The sequence below is a fragment of the Salvelinus fontinalis genome, chromosome 15, assembly GCF_029448725.1.
Source record: "Salvelinus fontinalis isolate EN_2023a chromosome 15, ASM2944872v1, whole genome shotgun sequence".
Classification (NCBI taxonomy): Eukaryota; Metazoa; Chordata; class Actinopteri; order Salmoniformes; family Salmonidae; genus Salvelinus; species Salvelinus fontinalis.
The window spans coordinates 9,364,567-9,380,542 of record NC_074679.1 but is presented as its reverse complement, the minus strand read 5'-3'; the positions used below and the strand labels follow the sequence as shown (position 1 = coordinate 9,380,542).

The 15,976-nt window shown below is 41.8% G+C and overlaps 1 protein-coding gene across 2 annotated transcripts in view; it reads right to left on the bottom strand.

Annotated features, from left to right (window-relative positions):
* Positions 1–10,964: 10,964 nt before the first annotated feature.
* Positions 10,965–15,976, bottom strand: part of LOC129811388 (oocyte zinc finger protein XlCOF6.1-like) — a 36,448-nt gene continuing 31,436 nt past the window's right edge. For both annotated transcript variants that reach the window (XM_055862655.1, XM_055862654.1), the window contains exon 4: positions 10,965–14,839. In XM_055862655.1, the coding sequence (XP_055718630.1) occupies positions 13,734–14,839 (1,106 nt within the window). In that variant the 3' untranslated portion in view covers positions 10,965–13,733. The remainder of the gene's footprint in view (positions 14,840–15,976) is intronic.

Sequence of the window (15,976 nt, the reverse complement as noted above, 5' to 3'; positions counted from 1 at the left end):
TGTTAGATCCCTCACTTCAAAGGCAGTTATAGTCAATGAACTAATCACTGATCATAATCTTGATGTGATTGGCCTGACTGAAACATGGCTTAAGCCTGATGAATTTACTGTGTTAAATGAGGCCTCTCCTCCTGGTTACACTAGTGACCATATCCCCCGTGCATCCCCCAAAGGCGGAGGTGTTGCTAACATTTACGATAGCAAATTTCAATTTACAAAAAACAAAATGACGTTTTCGTCTTTTGAGCTTCTAGTCATGAAATTTATGCAGCCTACTCAATCACTTTTTATAGCTACTGTTTACAGGCCTCCTGGGCCATATACAACGTTCCTCTCTGAGTTCCCTGAATTCCTATCGGACCTTGTAGTCATAGCAGATCATATTCTAATTTTTGGTGATTTTAATATTCATATGGAGAAGTCCACAGACCCACTCCAAAAAGCTTTCGGAGCCATCATCGACTCAGTGGGTTTTGTCCAACATGTCTCTGGACCTACTCACTGCCACAGTCATACACCGGACCTAGTTTTGTCCCATGGAATAAATGTTGTAGATCTTAATGTTTTTCCTCATAATCCTGGACTATCGGACCACCATTTTATTACGTTTGCAATCGCAACAAATAATCTGCTCAGACCCCAACCAAGGAGCATCAAAAGTCGTGCTATAAATTCTCAGACAACACAAAAATTCCTTGATGCCCTTCCAGACTCCTTCTGCCTACCCAAGGACGTCAGAGGACAAAAATCAGTTAACCACCTAACTGAGGAACTCAATTTAACCTTGCGCAATACCCTAGATGCAGTTGCACCCCTAAAAACGAAAAACATTTGTCATAAGAAACTAGCTCCCTGGTATACAGAAAATACCCGAGCTCTGAAGCAAGCTTCCAGGAAATTGGAACGGAAATGGTGCCACACCAAACTGGAAGTCTTCCGACTAGCTTGGAAAGACAGTACCGTGCAGTACCGAAGAGCTCTCACTGCTGCTCGATCATCCTTCTTTTCCAACTTAATTGAGGAAAATAAGAACAGTCCAAAATTTATTTTTGATACTGTTGCAAAGCTAACTAAAAAGCAGCATTCCCCAAGAGAGGATGGCTTTCACTTCAGCAGTAATAAATTCATGAACTTCTTTGAGGAAAAGATCATGATCATTAGAAAGCAAATTACGGACTCCTCTTTAAATCTGCGTATTCCTCCAGGGCTTAGCTGTCCTGGATCTGCACAGCTCTGCCAGGGCCTGGGATCGGAAGAGACACTTAAGTGTTTTAGTACTATATCTCTTGACACAATGATGAAAATAATCATGGCCTCCTAACCTTCAAGCTGCATACTGGATCCTATTCCAACTAAACTACTGAAAGAGCTACTTCATGTGCTTGGCCCTCCTATGTTGAACATAATAAATGGCTCTCTATCCGCCGGATGTGTACCAAACTCACTAAAAGTGGCAGTAATAAAGCCTCTCTTGAAAAAGCCAAACCTTGACCCGGAAAATATAAAAAACTATCGGGCCTATATCGAATCTTCCATTCCTCTCAAAAATTTTAGAAAACTGCCTTCCTGAAGACAAACAATGTATACGAAATGCTTCAGTCTGGTTTTAGACCCCATCATAGCACTGAGAGTGCACTTGTGAAGGTGGTAAATGACCTTTTAATGGCGTCAGACCGAGGCTCTGCATCTGTCCTCGTGCTACTAGACCTTAGTGCTGCCTTTGACACCATCGATCACCACATTCTTTTGGAGAGACTGGAAACCCAAATTGGCCTACACGGACAAGTTCTGTCCTGGTTTAGATCTTATCTGTCGGAAAGATATCAGTTTGTCTCTGTGAATGGTTTGTCCTCTGACAAATCAACTGTACATTTCGGTGTTCCTCAAGGTTCCGTTTTAGGACCACTATTGTTTTCACTATATATTTTACCTCTTGGGGATGTTATTCGAAAACATAATGTTAACTTTCACTGCTATGCGGATGACACACAGCTGTACATTTCAATGAAACATGGTGAAGCCCCAAAATTGCCCTCGCTAGAAGCCTGTGTTTCAGACATAAGGAAGTGGATGGCTGAAAACTTTCTACTTTTAAACTCGGACAAAACAGAGATGCTTGTTCTAGGTCCCAAGAAACAAAGAGATCTTCTCTAAAATCTGACAATTCATCTTGATGGTTGTAAAGTCGTCTCAAATAAAACTGTGAAGGACCTCGGCGTTACTCTTGACCCTGATCTCTCTTTTGACGAACATATCAAGACTGTTTCAAGGACAGCTTTTTTCCATCTACGTAACATTGCAAAAATCAGAAATGTTCTGTCCAAAAATGATGCAGAAAAATTAATCCATGCATTTGTTACTTCTAGGTTAGACTACTGCAAAGTTCTACTTTCCGGCTACCCGGATAAAGCACTAAATAAACTTCAGTTAGTGCTAAATACGGCTGCTAGAATCCTGACTAGAACCAAGAAATTTGATCATATTACTCCAGTGCTAGCTTCCCTACACTGGCTTCCTGTTAAGGCGAGGGCTGATTTCAAGGTTTTACTGTTAACCTATAAAGCGTTACATGGGCTTGCTCCTACCTATCTTTCCGAGTTGGTCCTGCCGTACATACCTACACGTACGCTACGGTCACAAGACGCAGGCCTCCTAATTGTCCCTAGAATTTCTAAGCAAACAGCTGGAGGCAGGGCTTTCTCCTATAGATCTCCATTTTTATGGAACGGTCTGCCTACCCATGTGAGAGACGCAGACTCGGTCTCAACCTTTAAGTCTTTACTGAAGACTTATCTCTTCAGTAGGTCATATGATTGAGTGTAGTCTGGCCCAGGAGTGTGAAGATGAACGGAAAGGCTCTGGAGCAACGAACCGCCCTTGCTGTCTCTGCCTGGCCGGTTCCCCTCTCTCCACTGGGATTCTCTGCCTCTAACCCTATTACAGGGGCTGAGTCACTGGCTTACTGGTGCTCTTTCATGCCGTCCCTAGGAGGGGTGCGTCACTTGAGTGGGTTGAGTCACTGACGTGATCTTCCTGTCTGGGTTGGCGCCCCCCCTTGGTTTGTGCTGTGGTGGAGATCTTTGTGGGCTATACTCGGCCTTGTCTCAGGATTGTAAGTTGGTGGTTGAAGATATCCCTCTAGTGGTGCGGGGGCTGTGCTTTGGTAAAGTGGGTGGGGTTATATCCTTCCTGTTTGGCCCTGTCTGGGGGTATCATCGGATGGGGCCACAGTGTCTCCTGACCCCTCCTGTCTCAGCCTCCAGTATTTATGCTGCAGTAGTTTATGTGTCGGGGGGCTAGGGTCAGTTGGTTATATCTGGAGTACTTCTCCTGTCTTATCCAGTGTCCTGTGTGAATTTAAGTATGCTCTCTCTAATTCTCTCCTTCTCTCTTTCTTTCTCTCTCTCGGAGAACCTGAGCCCTAGGACCATACGTCAGGACTACCGGGCATGATGACTCCTTGCTGTCCCCAGTCCACCTGGCCTTGCTGCTATTCCAGTTTTAACTGTTCTGCCTGCGGTTATGGAACCCCTACCTGTCCCAGACCTGCTGTTTTCAACTCTTAATGATCGGCTATGAAAAGCCAACTGACATTTATTCCTGATTATTATTTGACCATGCTTGTCACTTATGAACATTTTGAACATCTTGGCCATGTTCTGTTATAATCTCCACCCGGCACAGCCAGAAGAGGACTGGCCACCCCTCATAGCCTGGTTCCTCTCTAGGTTTCTTCCTAGGTTTTGGCCTTTCTAGGGAGTTTTTCCTAGCCACCGTGCTTCTACACCTGCATTGCTTGCTGTTTGGGGTTTTAGGCTGGGTTTCTGTACAGCACTTCGAGATATTAGCTGATGTACGAAGGGCTATATAAAATAAACTTGATTTGATTTGACCTACTACCATGTCCCATTCAAAGGCACTTAAAATCTTTTGTCTTTCCCATTCACCCTCTGAATGGCACACAAGCCATTTCTCAATTGTCTCAAGGCTCACAAGTCCTTCCTGTCTCCTCCCCTACTTCTATCCTGATTTAAAATGGATTTAACGGGTGACATCAATAAGGGATCTGTCACGACTTCGACCGAGGCAGGCTCTCCTTCCCGTGCGGGTGGCGTTCGGCGGTCATTTTGTATTGGCACCTGCTGTTTCCTGCGTTTTGACTCCACACTCCGACACCCAGGCCTTACAGGATCCTAATTTTCACCTCGTCAGTCTGTCATGGAAAGAACAGGAGTTCCTAAAGGTTTTGTACATTTTATTTTTGTAACAAGTATTTTATATAATAGCTTCAATTGAAACGAATGGATTGATGTGTCAACTGTTGTTTTATACGTCCGTTCATAGACCCGATACCAAGGTATTTGGACATCAAAGACTTGTTCCCAACTAACTTTAATTTTATATGGCATTGTTTTCAAACCTTTTGACTTTAAGTAAAACTAATACATGTATTTATTTATACTAATTATTTCATCCATTTATGATCTTTAATGGACTAATAAAGAAATTAAATTAAGTAATTGTCTCTCGCAATTTGGTGGCAGAGCTGCAATGATTTGGTTATAAAATGGTATTGATCATACACTTCCATACACTGTTAGTTGCTTGTGTGACAATTTTACCGTCCTTGTTTACAATGTCCTTCATAAATATTATACCTTGTACATTTTCTCCAAGAAAATAGTATTTTTTTCTCTAGCAGTACATTGAAGTTTAACCATATTATTTGCTGCAATGTAACATCTGACTTTTCTGGAGGATGAAATTGAAATGTATAGAAAGGAGGATACTTTAAACAGAGATCCATTGTCAATCCACGAAAATGTCAGGTTTTAATCTGTAAAAAGGCTAAAAGCCCACTCTTAAACACAGAATGGGCCTCTCTTAGTAGCTTGCTAGAAAACCAGTTTGGATATAGATACAATGGAGGCTTTAAGAGAGGTTTAATGCCCTAATATTTAATAGTTTCAACCCTCTAAACAACTTTTAGTTATAAATATGCTCGTTTAACTTTATCTGGTTTGCCATTCCAAATAAAGTGAGATGTTTTTTTCTCGCATGATTTAAAAAGGATTCTCCTTGAGTCGGTAGAGCCGTAAAAAAAACTGCGATATCACGAGATAATTAATCAGGGTAATCTTCCCGTAAATGGACACGTATTTCCCCCTCCACGGTGTCAAGATTCTGTCTATTAAGTTTTCTATCAAAGTTAATAGTTGCAAGACTTTTCCGGGATATTTACACCAAGAAAATCGACTTCACCATCCGCCCGTTTAATCTGGAGACCACATGGCAATTTTAAAGTTTGGATGTTCAAGGGAACTTGAATCATTGGCGTACAACGATTTACATTTTTGATTCTTCGGTCTCTCATCCCATTAGATACATATCATGAGATACATGTTATCAAACGTCCAGTTCAATGCCCATAATAGTAAGAGGGCAACCCTGTTTTACCCCTCTTGACAATTCAAAGTTCTCAGAAGTAACAATTATTTTTACATAAAGAGTTGTTGTACATTACTTTTACCCATCTTATGAGAGATTTGAAAAAAATCCAGGCAATTATAAACAGATTCTAGACATACTGTATTAAAGCAACTCTCAAAATCTGCTATAAAGATTATACCTGGTTTCCCTGCATTCGCAATAGTTTTCCATTATTGCTAATAGTTGTCTGTTGTCTCCAATATACACTACGTGCTCGTCAAACATCTCATTCCAAAATCATGGGCATTAATATGGAGTTGTTCCCCCCCCTTTGCTGCTATAACAGTCTCCACTCTTCTGGGAAGGCTTTCCACTAGATGTTGGAACATTGCTGCAGGGACTTGCTTCCAAGAGCATTAGTGAGGTCGGGCTCTGATATTGGGCGATTACACCTAGCTTGTAGTCAACGTTACAATTAATCTCAAAGGTATTTTATGGGGTTGAGGTCAGGGCTCTGTGCAGGCCAGTCAAGTTGTTACACACCGATCTCAACAAATCATTTCTGTATGGACCTCGCTTTGTGCACGGGGGCATTGTCATGTTGAAACAGGAAAGGGCATTCCCCAAACTGTTGCCACAAAGTTGGAAGCACAGAATTGTCTAGAATGTCATTGTATGCTGTAGCATTAAGATTTCCCTTCACTGGAACTAAGGGGCCCGAACCATGAAAAACAGCCCCAGACCATTATTCCTCCTCCACCAAACTTTACAGTTGGCACTATGCATTGGGGCAGGTAGCGTTCTCCTGGCATCCGCCAAACCCAGATTCGTCCGTCCGACTGCCAGATGGTCAAGCATGATTCATCACTTAGAGTTGACCGGGCAGCTCTAGCTGGGCAGAAATTTGACAAATTGACTTGTTGGAAAGGTGGCATCCTATGACGGTGCCACGTTGAAAGTCCCTGAGCACTTCAGTGAGGCCATTCTACTGCCAACGTTTGTCTATAGAGAATGCATGGCTGTGTGCTCGATTTTATACAACGGGTGTGGCTGAAATAACCGAAATAATAACTGAATAACTGAAATAACCGAATCCACTAAAAAGTGTTGTCCACATACTTTTGTGTATATATATAGTATATCTTCCTTTTTAAGTTTCCTGTCTGATCGTGATGAATAATGTAGGACCTTTTTTGTTGTTGTCTATGAGCAATACATTTTGCCAATATTTTTGAGTCGTAACAATGAAGGGTGAGGGGTTACATTTTTTGGGGAGAGACTGGGGGTTTGTATTGCCCCCCTGGGAATGCCATCGAGACCAGGGGTTTCCCCGTCTGAAAGGACTCAATTGCCAAACATAGTTTTTCGTGTAATTAACAAGATTTTTGGGGGGAGAAGGATATCATCGTTAAATTATGTTGACGGAATTTGACATGAGAACATTTTGTAAAAAATATTTTACTTCCTCATTCAAAATCTCTGTTGGTGACATAAGGATTGAGAAATCCATCCTTATGTCACCAACAGAGATTTTGAATGAGGAAGTAAAATATTTTTTACAAAATGTTCTCATGTCAAATTCCGTCAACATAATTTGACGATGATATCCTTCTCCCCCCAAAAATCTTGTTAATTATCTTGTTAATCTTGTCAACATAACATAAAATTTGTAACTTTTTTTTGTAGGTTCTTTTCGGTTGCATTTCTATATTGAAGGTTTAAGAAAAACTTTTGCCATTCTCTATCATAAAGTCTGTTATGAATTCCTTAATTTGTGTTATGAAAGTGGTGTCAGTGAATAAAACCCTGCTTACATTTAAAATATCCCTGTCCTCATGGAAAGCCTGTCATAGTTATATGGAGGAATATAAATTGATGATCTGATCGCATTCGATCCTCCAATCAATACCTTTTTCACATTTAGCACCACCGAAAAGGGTACCAGAAAATAATAAATCCAATTAGCTTGATTAAGCCTCCATGTACTGTATATTTTACGATTTTAAGCCTCCACATATCCATCAATTCCAACATGTCCATAATATTTTTGGAATCTCTGAGTGCCAGAGGGTGACAGTTGGTACACTCAAACAATTAGGGGTTCAACAAGGTCTTTTTTTAAGATCCTCAAAGTTCTTTGAAGAACATTAGGGTTCTTGTCACTGAAAATGGCTTCCGAAAGGTTATTCCAAGAGCACCATAGGAGATGGGGTTAGGAACGTCCTTAGTTGGTACCTAACTGTCCAACTGAAACATTTGGATTTGAAAGGACAGCAGTTGCAACCACTTACCTTAAACTGAAAAATATAAAAGATCTCTTCAATTTAAGTCCCTTGTATGATCTAAATTGACATTGTTTTAAGATGATAGATGTTATCTTTTCATATTTGCGCAAATCTGTCTAAAACAGAAAATGGACACAATTCAATGAATATCAATCAACAGAGGTAAGAATATAAGAATACTGAATAACTGAACTGCTCACTTTTGTGTCTGCAGGTATACAGACAAGGAGGCATACAAAGGTATGTTATGCAGATCACATTTACCATCCTACTCCCTTACCTCTTCAAAGACCTATCCCATAGGTCTCTACATTATGGACAAGGTATGTGTATGAAAACCATAAATCAAACTTTTTTTTCTCACCACAAAAACCTATTCTGAAGGCCAGCATCCCGGAGTCGCCGCTTCACTGTTGACGTTGAGACTGGTGTTTTGCGTGTACTATTTAATGAAGCTGCCAGTTGAAGACTTGTGAGGCGTCTGTTGCTCAAACTAGAAACTCTAATGTACTTGTCCTCTTGCTCAGTTGTGCACCAGGGCCTCCCACTCCTCTTTCTATTCTGGTTAGAGCCAGTTTGCACTGTTCTGTGAAGGGAGTAGTACACAGCGTTGTACCCGATCTTCAGTTTCTTGGCAATTTCTCTCATGGAAAAGACTTCATTTCTCAGAACAAGAATAGACTGACGAGTTTCCGAAGCAAGTACTTTGTTTCTGGCCATTTTGAGCCTGTTTCTGGCCATCGAACCCACAAATGCTGATGCTCCAGATGCTCAACTAGTCTAAAGAAGGCCAGTTTTATTTGGGTTTTCTAATGATCAATTAGCCTTTAAAAATGATAAACTTGGATTAGCTAACACAACGTGCCATTGGAACACATGAGTGATGGTTGCTGATAATGGGCCTCTATATGCCTATGTAGATATAAATAGTTATTTACAACATTAACAATGTCTACACTGTATTTCGGATCAATTTGATGTTATTTTAATGGACAAAAAAATAGCCTTCCTTGTTTTTGAAAGAACATTTCTTAGTGGCCCCAAACTTTTGAAGGTTTATAAACTAGGTGGTTTGAGCCCTGAATGCTGATTGGCTGAAAGCCATGGTATATCAGACCGTAAACCACGGATATGACAAAACATCTAGTTTTACTGCTCTACTTACATTGGTAACCAGTTTATAATAGCAATAAGGCACCTCGAGGGTTTGTGGTATATTGTCAATATACCACGGCTATGGGCTGTGTCCAGGCACTCCGCGTTGCGTCGCGATTAAGAACAGTCCTTAGCCGTGGTATATTGGCCATATACCACACTCACTCGGGCCTTATTGCTTAAATATACAACATCCCCACATGTGAATAGTATAGCTTATTTGTTGTTTCTATCTTTATAGGATTCCTTATTATATTTATTGTTTTCAAAGACAATCCCAGATGTGGATAATGTGTCATTATTCGTTACTTCAATGGGAACTTTCTAATATTTAAAACAGCTGACAAAGCTGGCTCATTTGAAAATGAGAGAACATGAGAATGTCAAACCACAAACAAAACAAACTTCTGTACAATGATAAAATCTTCCAATCTTTGCCTCGTCTTTTTAATGTTTGACTTTTGTCTTCCAGTTTCACTGATGCCGTCTCTAGATCCTGGAACTGAATGTCTCTCCTGTGTGATTGACATCAGGTCAGTTGATGGTTTATACAATTCAATGCATTTTAAGAAGGTTTTAATCTACAATAGTTGGGCGTTCAAGTTATTACCTCGTAAATCTTATGAAATTATTTGGTGCATAGTTGGTAAATCATTTGATGGCAAGAAATTAGACATTGATTGCTCTTTTGCCCTCTATGATAACCATAACTCAGTCATGTACAGCTTCTTAACCTTCTTACCATCGACCAATCTTAGTCTCCTCTTCATCAGAATCACTGTAATTGTCCAATACGTCTGACATCTTCCTCCGTCGGGGAGCTGAATCAATGACCTTGTCCTCCTGGCTCCTTCTTTTGTGTCCGTTGAGGTTGAGAGTTCCATCTCTGTATCCTGCTGTACACACGGGGATCTGATGGCTAGAGCTAGTTTACAAGGTATGGACTTCTATAAAGAATAAGTCCTCAATAGACATCAAAAAGAAGGACCAAGGCACTTTTCATATAATTCATCGGAATGCTTTTGAGTACTCCCTGACGAAGGCCATGCAGCCGAAACGCATCAGTTAAAAAAAAAAAAAAAACTTAGTTTCCATTGAACATGTCATACAAATAAAGGCATTTTATTTCATTATATGAATAGTGCCCTAGTCCTCCTTTATTTCTGATGATCAATTTACTCCTTTTACCAAAGAGCACCTTCCGTCTACCAAAACCTACTATTGTGGACCTTCCGTCTACCAAAACCTACTATTGTGGACCTTCCGTCTACCAAAACCTACTATTGTGGACCTCCCGTCTACCAAAACCTACTATTGTGGACCTTCCGTCTACCAAAACCTACTATTGTGGACCTCCCGTCTACCAAAACCTACTATTGTGGACCTCCCGTCTACCAAAACCTACTATTGTGGACCTCCCGTCTACCAAAACCTACTATTGTGGACCTTCCGTCTACCAAAACCTACTATTGTGGACCTTCCGTCTACCAAAACCTACTATTGTGGACCTCCCGTCTACCAAAACCTACTATTGTGGACCTCCCGTCTACCAAAACCTACTATTGTGGACCTTCCGTCTACCAAAACCTACTATTGTGGACCTCCCGTCTACCAAAACCTACTATTGTGGACCTCCCGTCTACCAAAACCTACTATTGTGGACCTTCCGTCTACCAAAACCTACTATTGTGGACCTTCCGTCTACCAAAACCTACTATTGTGGACCTTAGCAGCGCCTCTCGTCCTCAATAGTGGTCTGAGTTCAACGTCCTGGTCCTCCGCCGACATGCCACACCCCCTCCCATTGCACTGTATGTATTGGCACATTTTAAAACAACGGCTGCAGTCCTTAGAACACAAAAGGGACGGTTTTGGTAGATGGGAGCTCTTTCATATTGAGCATCTATGTCAATGACTCTGAAAGATCTATTTGCATAAATAGTTTAAGTGATTTACTATTTACCTCCAGTGAGACAGTGTTTTTATTGTTGAGACTTATCGATTCAGCATAAAGACTAATTCTTACTCGTAGCCAATAGTTAGGCCTACGTGAAATAAATATAGGCACATCAAATTGTTACGGACCAAACATAGTTCCTTATAGCATCTTTAATAGATTGAATTCAAATATGTATCAACACTTGTATGACATTTTTCTCCTTTTACACAAAATGTTAGCAACATTACTGTTACCCCCCCCCCTTCCTTTATGTTGATTTTGCGTCCTTGAGTCACATTAAGCCATCGTTGGGAGATCACCACAAGCATTTTAGAACTTCTTCTGTGAATGGAATTTTGGGTAACTTTATTCTCCGCAGATCTACCATTACTGATAAGGCTCCTGTGTGCTCAGTGAGGGTCTGTAAAGAATGAGTTGAAGAATGTGCGTCAGTCATATGTAAGGCTTCTCTCCTGGTGACGTCTGCAGCCCAATTTAACACTGCTCTATATATGTCCCCCTTAACTCTCTGTTCTCCCTCCAAACTGAACCGGTCTCATCCTCCTCATCCCTGGTTTGCCCATGAACTTCGTGCTCTGAAACAAGCTGGCTGGAGCCTGAGCAGGAAGTCTGGGCTCACCGTCCACACTGAGGCCTACAAATTCTACCTCTCCACCTACAGAGATGGCCTCAGTGCTGCCAGGTCCATCTACTTCAACAACAGCTCAAATAAGAACCCCCAGACACTATTCCCCACTGTCAAGAAACTACTTCAGCCCTGTGACCACATCTTCTCTACTCCTTTGACTGAACTCTGCAACTCCTTCCTTCAGTTTTTCTCAAGGACAAGATTCAACTAATCACTGACTGATAAATTTGCCTCAGCCACCCCTCCCCGTCAACCTCCTCAACCGTTACCCCTGAAACCCGACTCTCCACATTCGGCCCCCTATTGACTCTCAATATATCTCTCAACTTGACATGTCACCCAGGACTACAACCTGCTCCCAGGATCCTCTCCCCACTGTTCTCATCAAAGCCTGCCTGCTCTCTGTCCATATCTTACCCACATCATCAACCTCGCCCATGGAGCTGTCCCGTCCATGTACAAAACAGCTGCAGACCCCCCCATCCTAAAGAAGCCCGGGCTAGATACCTCCATCCTCAATGACTATCGTACCATCTCCAACCTCCTCTTCCTCGCTAAAACACTTGAAAAAGGCCAGTTGCCTCTCCACTACAAACCCACCTCCTGATCAATAACCTATTTGAGCCCATCCAGTCTGGTTTCCACTACCTCAAAGTCATCAATGACCTCCTAACCTCTGCTGATGCCGGTGCCCTCAACATCCTGATTGTCTGACACGGTGAGCCAACAAGTCCTGGTCACCAGGCTTGAGGGTCTGGGTGTTGAGGGCACTCTCCTGGCTACAATCCTACCTCACCAACCAGACCCACTACATCTCCCTCAATGGCCATACCTCACACAGCTGCAGTTACACAGGGTGTCCCCCAGGGCTCTGTGCTGGGCCCCTTACTCTTCATCTACATCCTCCCTCTTGGTCAGATGCTCCATCACTTCAACATCCAGTTGCCATACATTGTCAACCTAACCATTGATGTTACCATTGTCTCTGCCTCAACCTTGAGTGTTGTCCTGGACTGCACCTTCTTTCCACCACTACATCTGCGGCTGAAACCCTGATCCAAAGCATTCATCATCTCCCGTCTCTGCAACTCACAAGCTCCCTCCATAAGCTCCAAATGGTTCAGAACTCTGCAGCCGAACTCCTCCCCCACACTGACATCACACTCGTTTCCCTTTAAGCCCCTCCCCCTTGGTTTCATTTCTTCCTGCTGTTGTCTTGGCATCGTCTTGTTTTCTGTATAGTTTCCACAATGGTAAAAGCCATTGAAAATGTAATTGAAAATAAGTCCCATGTATTATTATAATAAACAGGGACACTATCAATGTTGTCACCATTCAATGAATATATGGATAAAACATCAAATACATTTAAGTGTTTTTTAAAATAACATACCTGGTTACCTGCATTAAGTACCACCTTCAATTCAACAAAGGCTTTCTGCAAAGCATAAGGCAGATTGTAGTTCTGGAAGAGCCTTGTAAACAGAAGGAGCAACAGAATACACTACAGTCTCGTCCACATACAAGTGGAGGTTACAATTTCTTACAAACCAATAGTGTTTATATAGATAGTAAAAAGTACAGGGCCCAAAATCGACCCATGGGGGGACACCTTTAGTACTAAAGGAAACTTTACTTAACACCATCAGAAGTGTTCTCTCTGTCAGGTTGTTTTCAAACCAAATGCAGGCTGCCTGCCCAGGCCAATTTTTATTTTACCTTTAAGTAGGCAAGTCAGTTAAGAACAAATTCATGTTTTCAATGATGGCCAAGGAACAGTGGGTTAACTGCCTTGTTCAGGGGCAGAACGACAGATTTTTACCTTGTCAGCTCGGGGATTCGATCTTGGAACCTTTCGGTTACTAGTCCAACGCTCTAACCACTAGGCTACCTGCCAATTGTTCAACACAATTAAAAGACTTCCACGGGTCTATAAAAAGGGCAGCACAATGTAATTTACAATGTAATTGATCAGCAAAGACGCAGCAGGTATAGCGCTATGATGAACACTTAACTGATTCAATGAGGTGAAGCACTTCTCACAGTCAGGACAAGAGTACGACTTCTCTCCTGTACTTATTCGCTGGTGGTGTTTGAAGCTATCCACATTCAGAACATTGATAAGGCTTTTCTCCTGTTCGCACTCTCTTATGAACGTTTAGATGACTTGGTGAGGTGAAATCCTTCCCCACAGTTAGAGCAGGAGTAAGGTTTTTCTCCTGTGTGTTTACTTGTGAAGGTTCAGGCTGTCCAGATGAGAGATTCTTCCACACAGTCAGATCATTAGTAAGGCTTCTCCCCTGTGTGCACTCTGATGTAGCGTTAGATTGCTTGATGTGGTGAAGCATTTCCCACATTCAGAGCAGCAGTAAGGCTTCTCTCCAGAATGTTTCCGCAGGTGTCTTTCAAGATATGATGGGAATGGGAAACTCTTCCCACAGTCAGAGCAGGAGTAAGGCTTCTCCCCTGTGTGAGTTATCCGATGGGAGGTTAGATGACTTGATGTTGTGAAGCATTTCCCACAGTCAGAGCAGGAGTACGGTTTCTCTCCAGAATGTTTCCGCAAGTGTATTTCAAGATATGATGGGAATGGGAAACTCTTCTCACAGTGAGGACAGCGGTGAGGCTTCTCTCCAGTGTGTGTTCGCTGGTGCACGTTCAAGCCACTCAGTTGGGAGAAACTCATCCCACAGACCGAGCAGGAATAAGGCTTCTCTCCAGAATGTTTACGCAGGTGTCTTTCAAGATATGATGGGAATGGGAAACTCTCCTTACACTGAGGACAGTGGTGAGGCTTCTCTCCGGTGTGTGTTCGCTGGTGCACATTCAAGCCACTCAGTTGAGAGAAACTCATCCCACAGTCATTACAGGAATAAGGCTTCTCTCCAGAATGTTTACGCAGGTGTCTTTCAAGATATGATGGGAATGGGAAACTCTCCTCACAGTGAGGACAGTGGTGAGGCTTCTCTCCAGTGTGTGATCGCTGGTGCACATTCAAGCCACTGCGTTGCGAGAAACTCATCCCACAGACAGAGCAGGAATAAGGTTTCTCTCCAGAATGTTTTCGCAGGTGTCTTTCAAGATATGATGGGAATGGGAAACTCTCCTCACAGTGAGGACAGTGGTGAGGCTTCTCTCCAGTGTGTGTTCGCTGGTGCACATTCAAGCCACTCAGTTGAGAGAAACTCATCCCACAGTCACAGCAAGAATAAGGCTTCTCTCCAGAATGTTTACGCACGTGTCTTTCAAGATATGAAAGGAACGGGAAACTCTTCTCACAGTGAGGACAGCTGTGAGACCTCTTAACTTTGCCCACCTTCCGATGTTTCTTGACTGAAACAGGTAATGTCTCAACTTGGTCAGAGGAGTTAGGGGTCTCTCCTGTGTAAATGACAACAAAACAACAAGTGAGCTGGTGAAACACAAATGCATATTTTTTTTATCAAATTAAAAGAAAGCAATGTGCCCAATAAAGCAGTACTGAAATGGGTTACTTACAGTAGGTTTCTCTGCTTGGAACTAATGCGCAATCATTTTAACTGCAACATTCTAACAGTGTAATTTAATACATTTCATATATGCATCCACAAAAATAACAACTTGGTTGTGTTTATGAAGGACTAAGGTAACATTAAAATATGTTTACTTTATTTCAAGCACAATAGAATTATTTTGTTACTGTATGAAACAAAACCACAAAAAACATGTGTTCAATCAATTTAATTCATGGAGTGCCCTTTCATAATGACTATGAAACAGAAAGTGTGTGTGTGTTGGAACACCGTAAAAGCTTATTTTTATAACGACAAAAACAAAATGCCCAATATGTGCAGTAAAATGATAAACAATTTCCTGCTCACACAGTGTACTTTAAGCAGACAAGAGTAGACTGATAAAACTGCTTGGATTTGGTGGACTGATATTAGGTTACATACCATTTTGAGATTATAATTAGAAGATGCGCCTAGTTTCCTGAAATGGGTCACATGTCGCGGGTCACTACTTCACAGGTGAGCTGTTTGAACGTAAACTTTTTTGGCATGAATTCGTTCTTGAACGTGAACTTTCATGTACCTTAAACTTGTATGCCATCTGTAAATACGAATACAATTGTTATATTATTAGCCTAGTCGGTTAATTTCTCTAGGATAGGGGGCAGCATTTGGAATTTTGGATGAAGCGTGCCCAAATTAAACAGCCTGCTACTCAGGCCCATGAGCTAAGACATGCATATTATTCGTAGATTTGGATAGAAAACACTCTGAAGTTTCTAAAACTGTTTGAATCATGTCTGTGAGTATAACATAACTTATTTGTCAGGCGAAACCCCGAGGACAAACCATTCAGATTTATTTTTTTAGGTCACTCTTTTCAATGAGATTTCATTGGGAATCCAGATTTCTAATCGACGTTCTTGCAGTTCCTATCGCTTCCACTGGATGTCAACAGTCTTTAGAAATTGGTTGAGGTTTTTCCTTTGAGAAATGAAGAAGTAGCACTGTTCAGAACGAGGGTAGA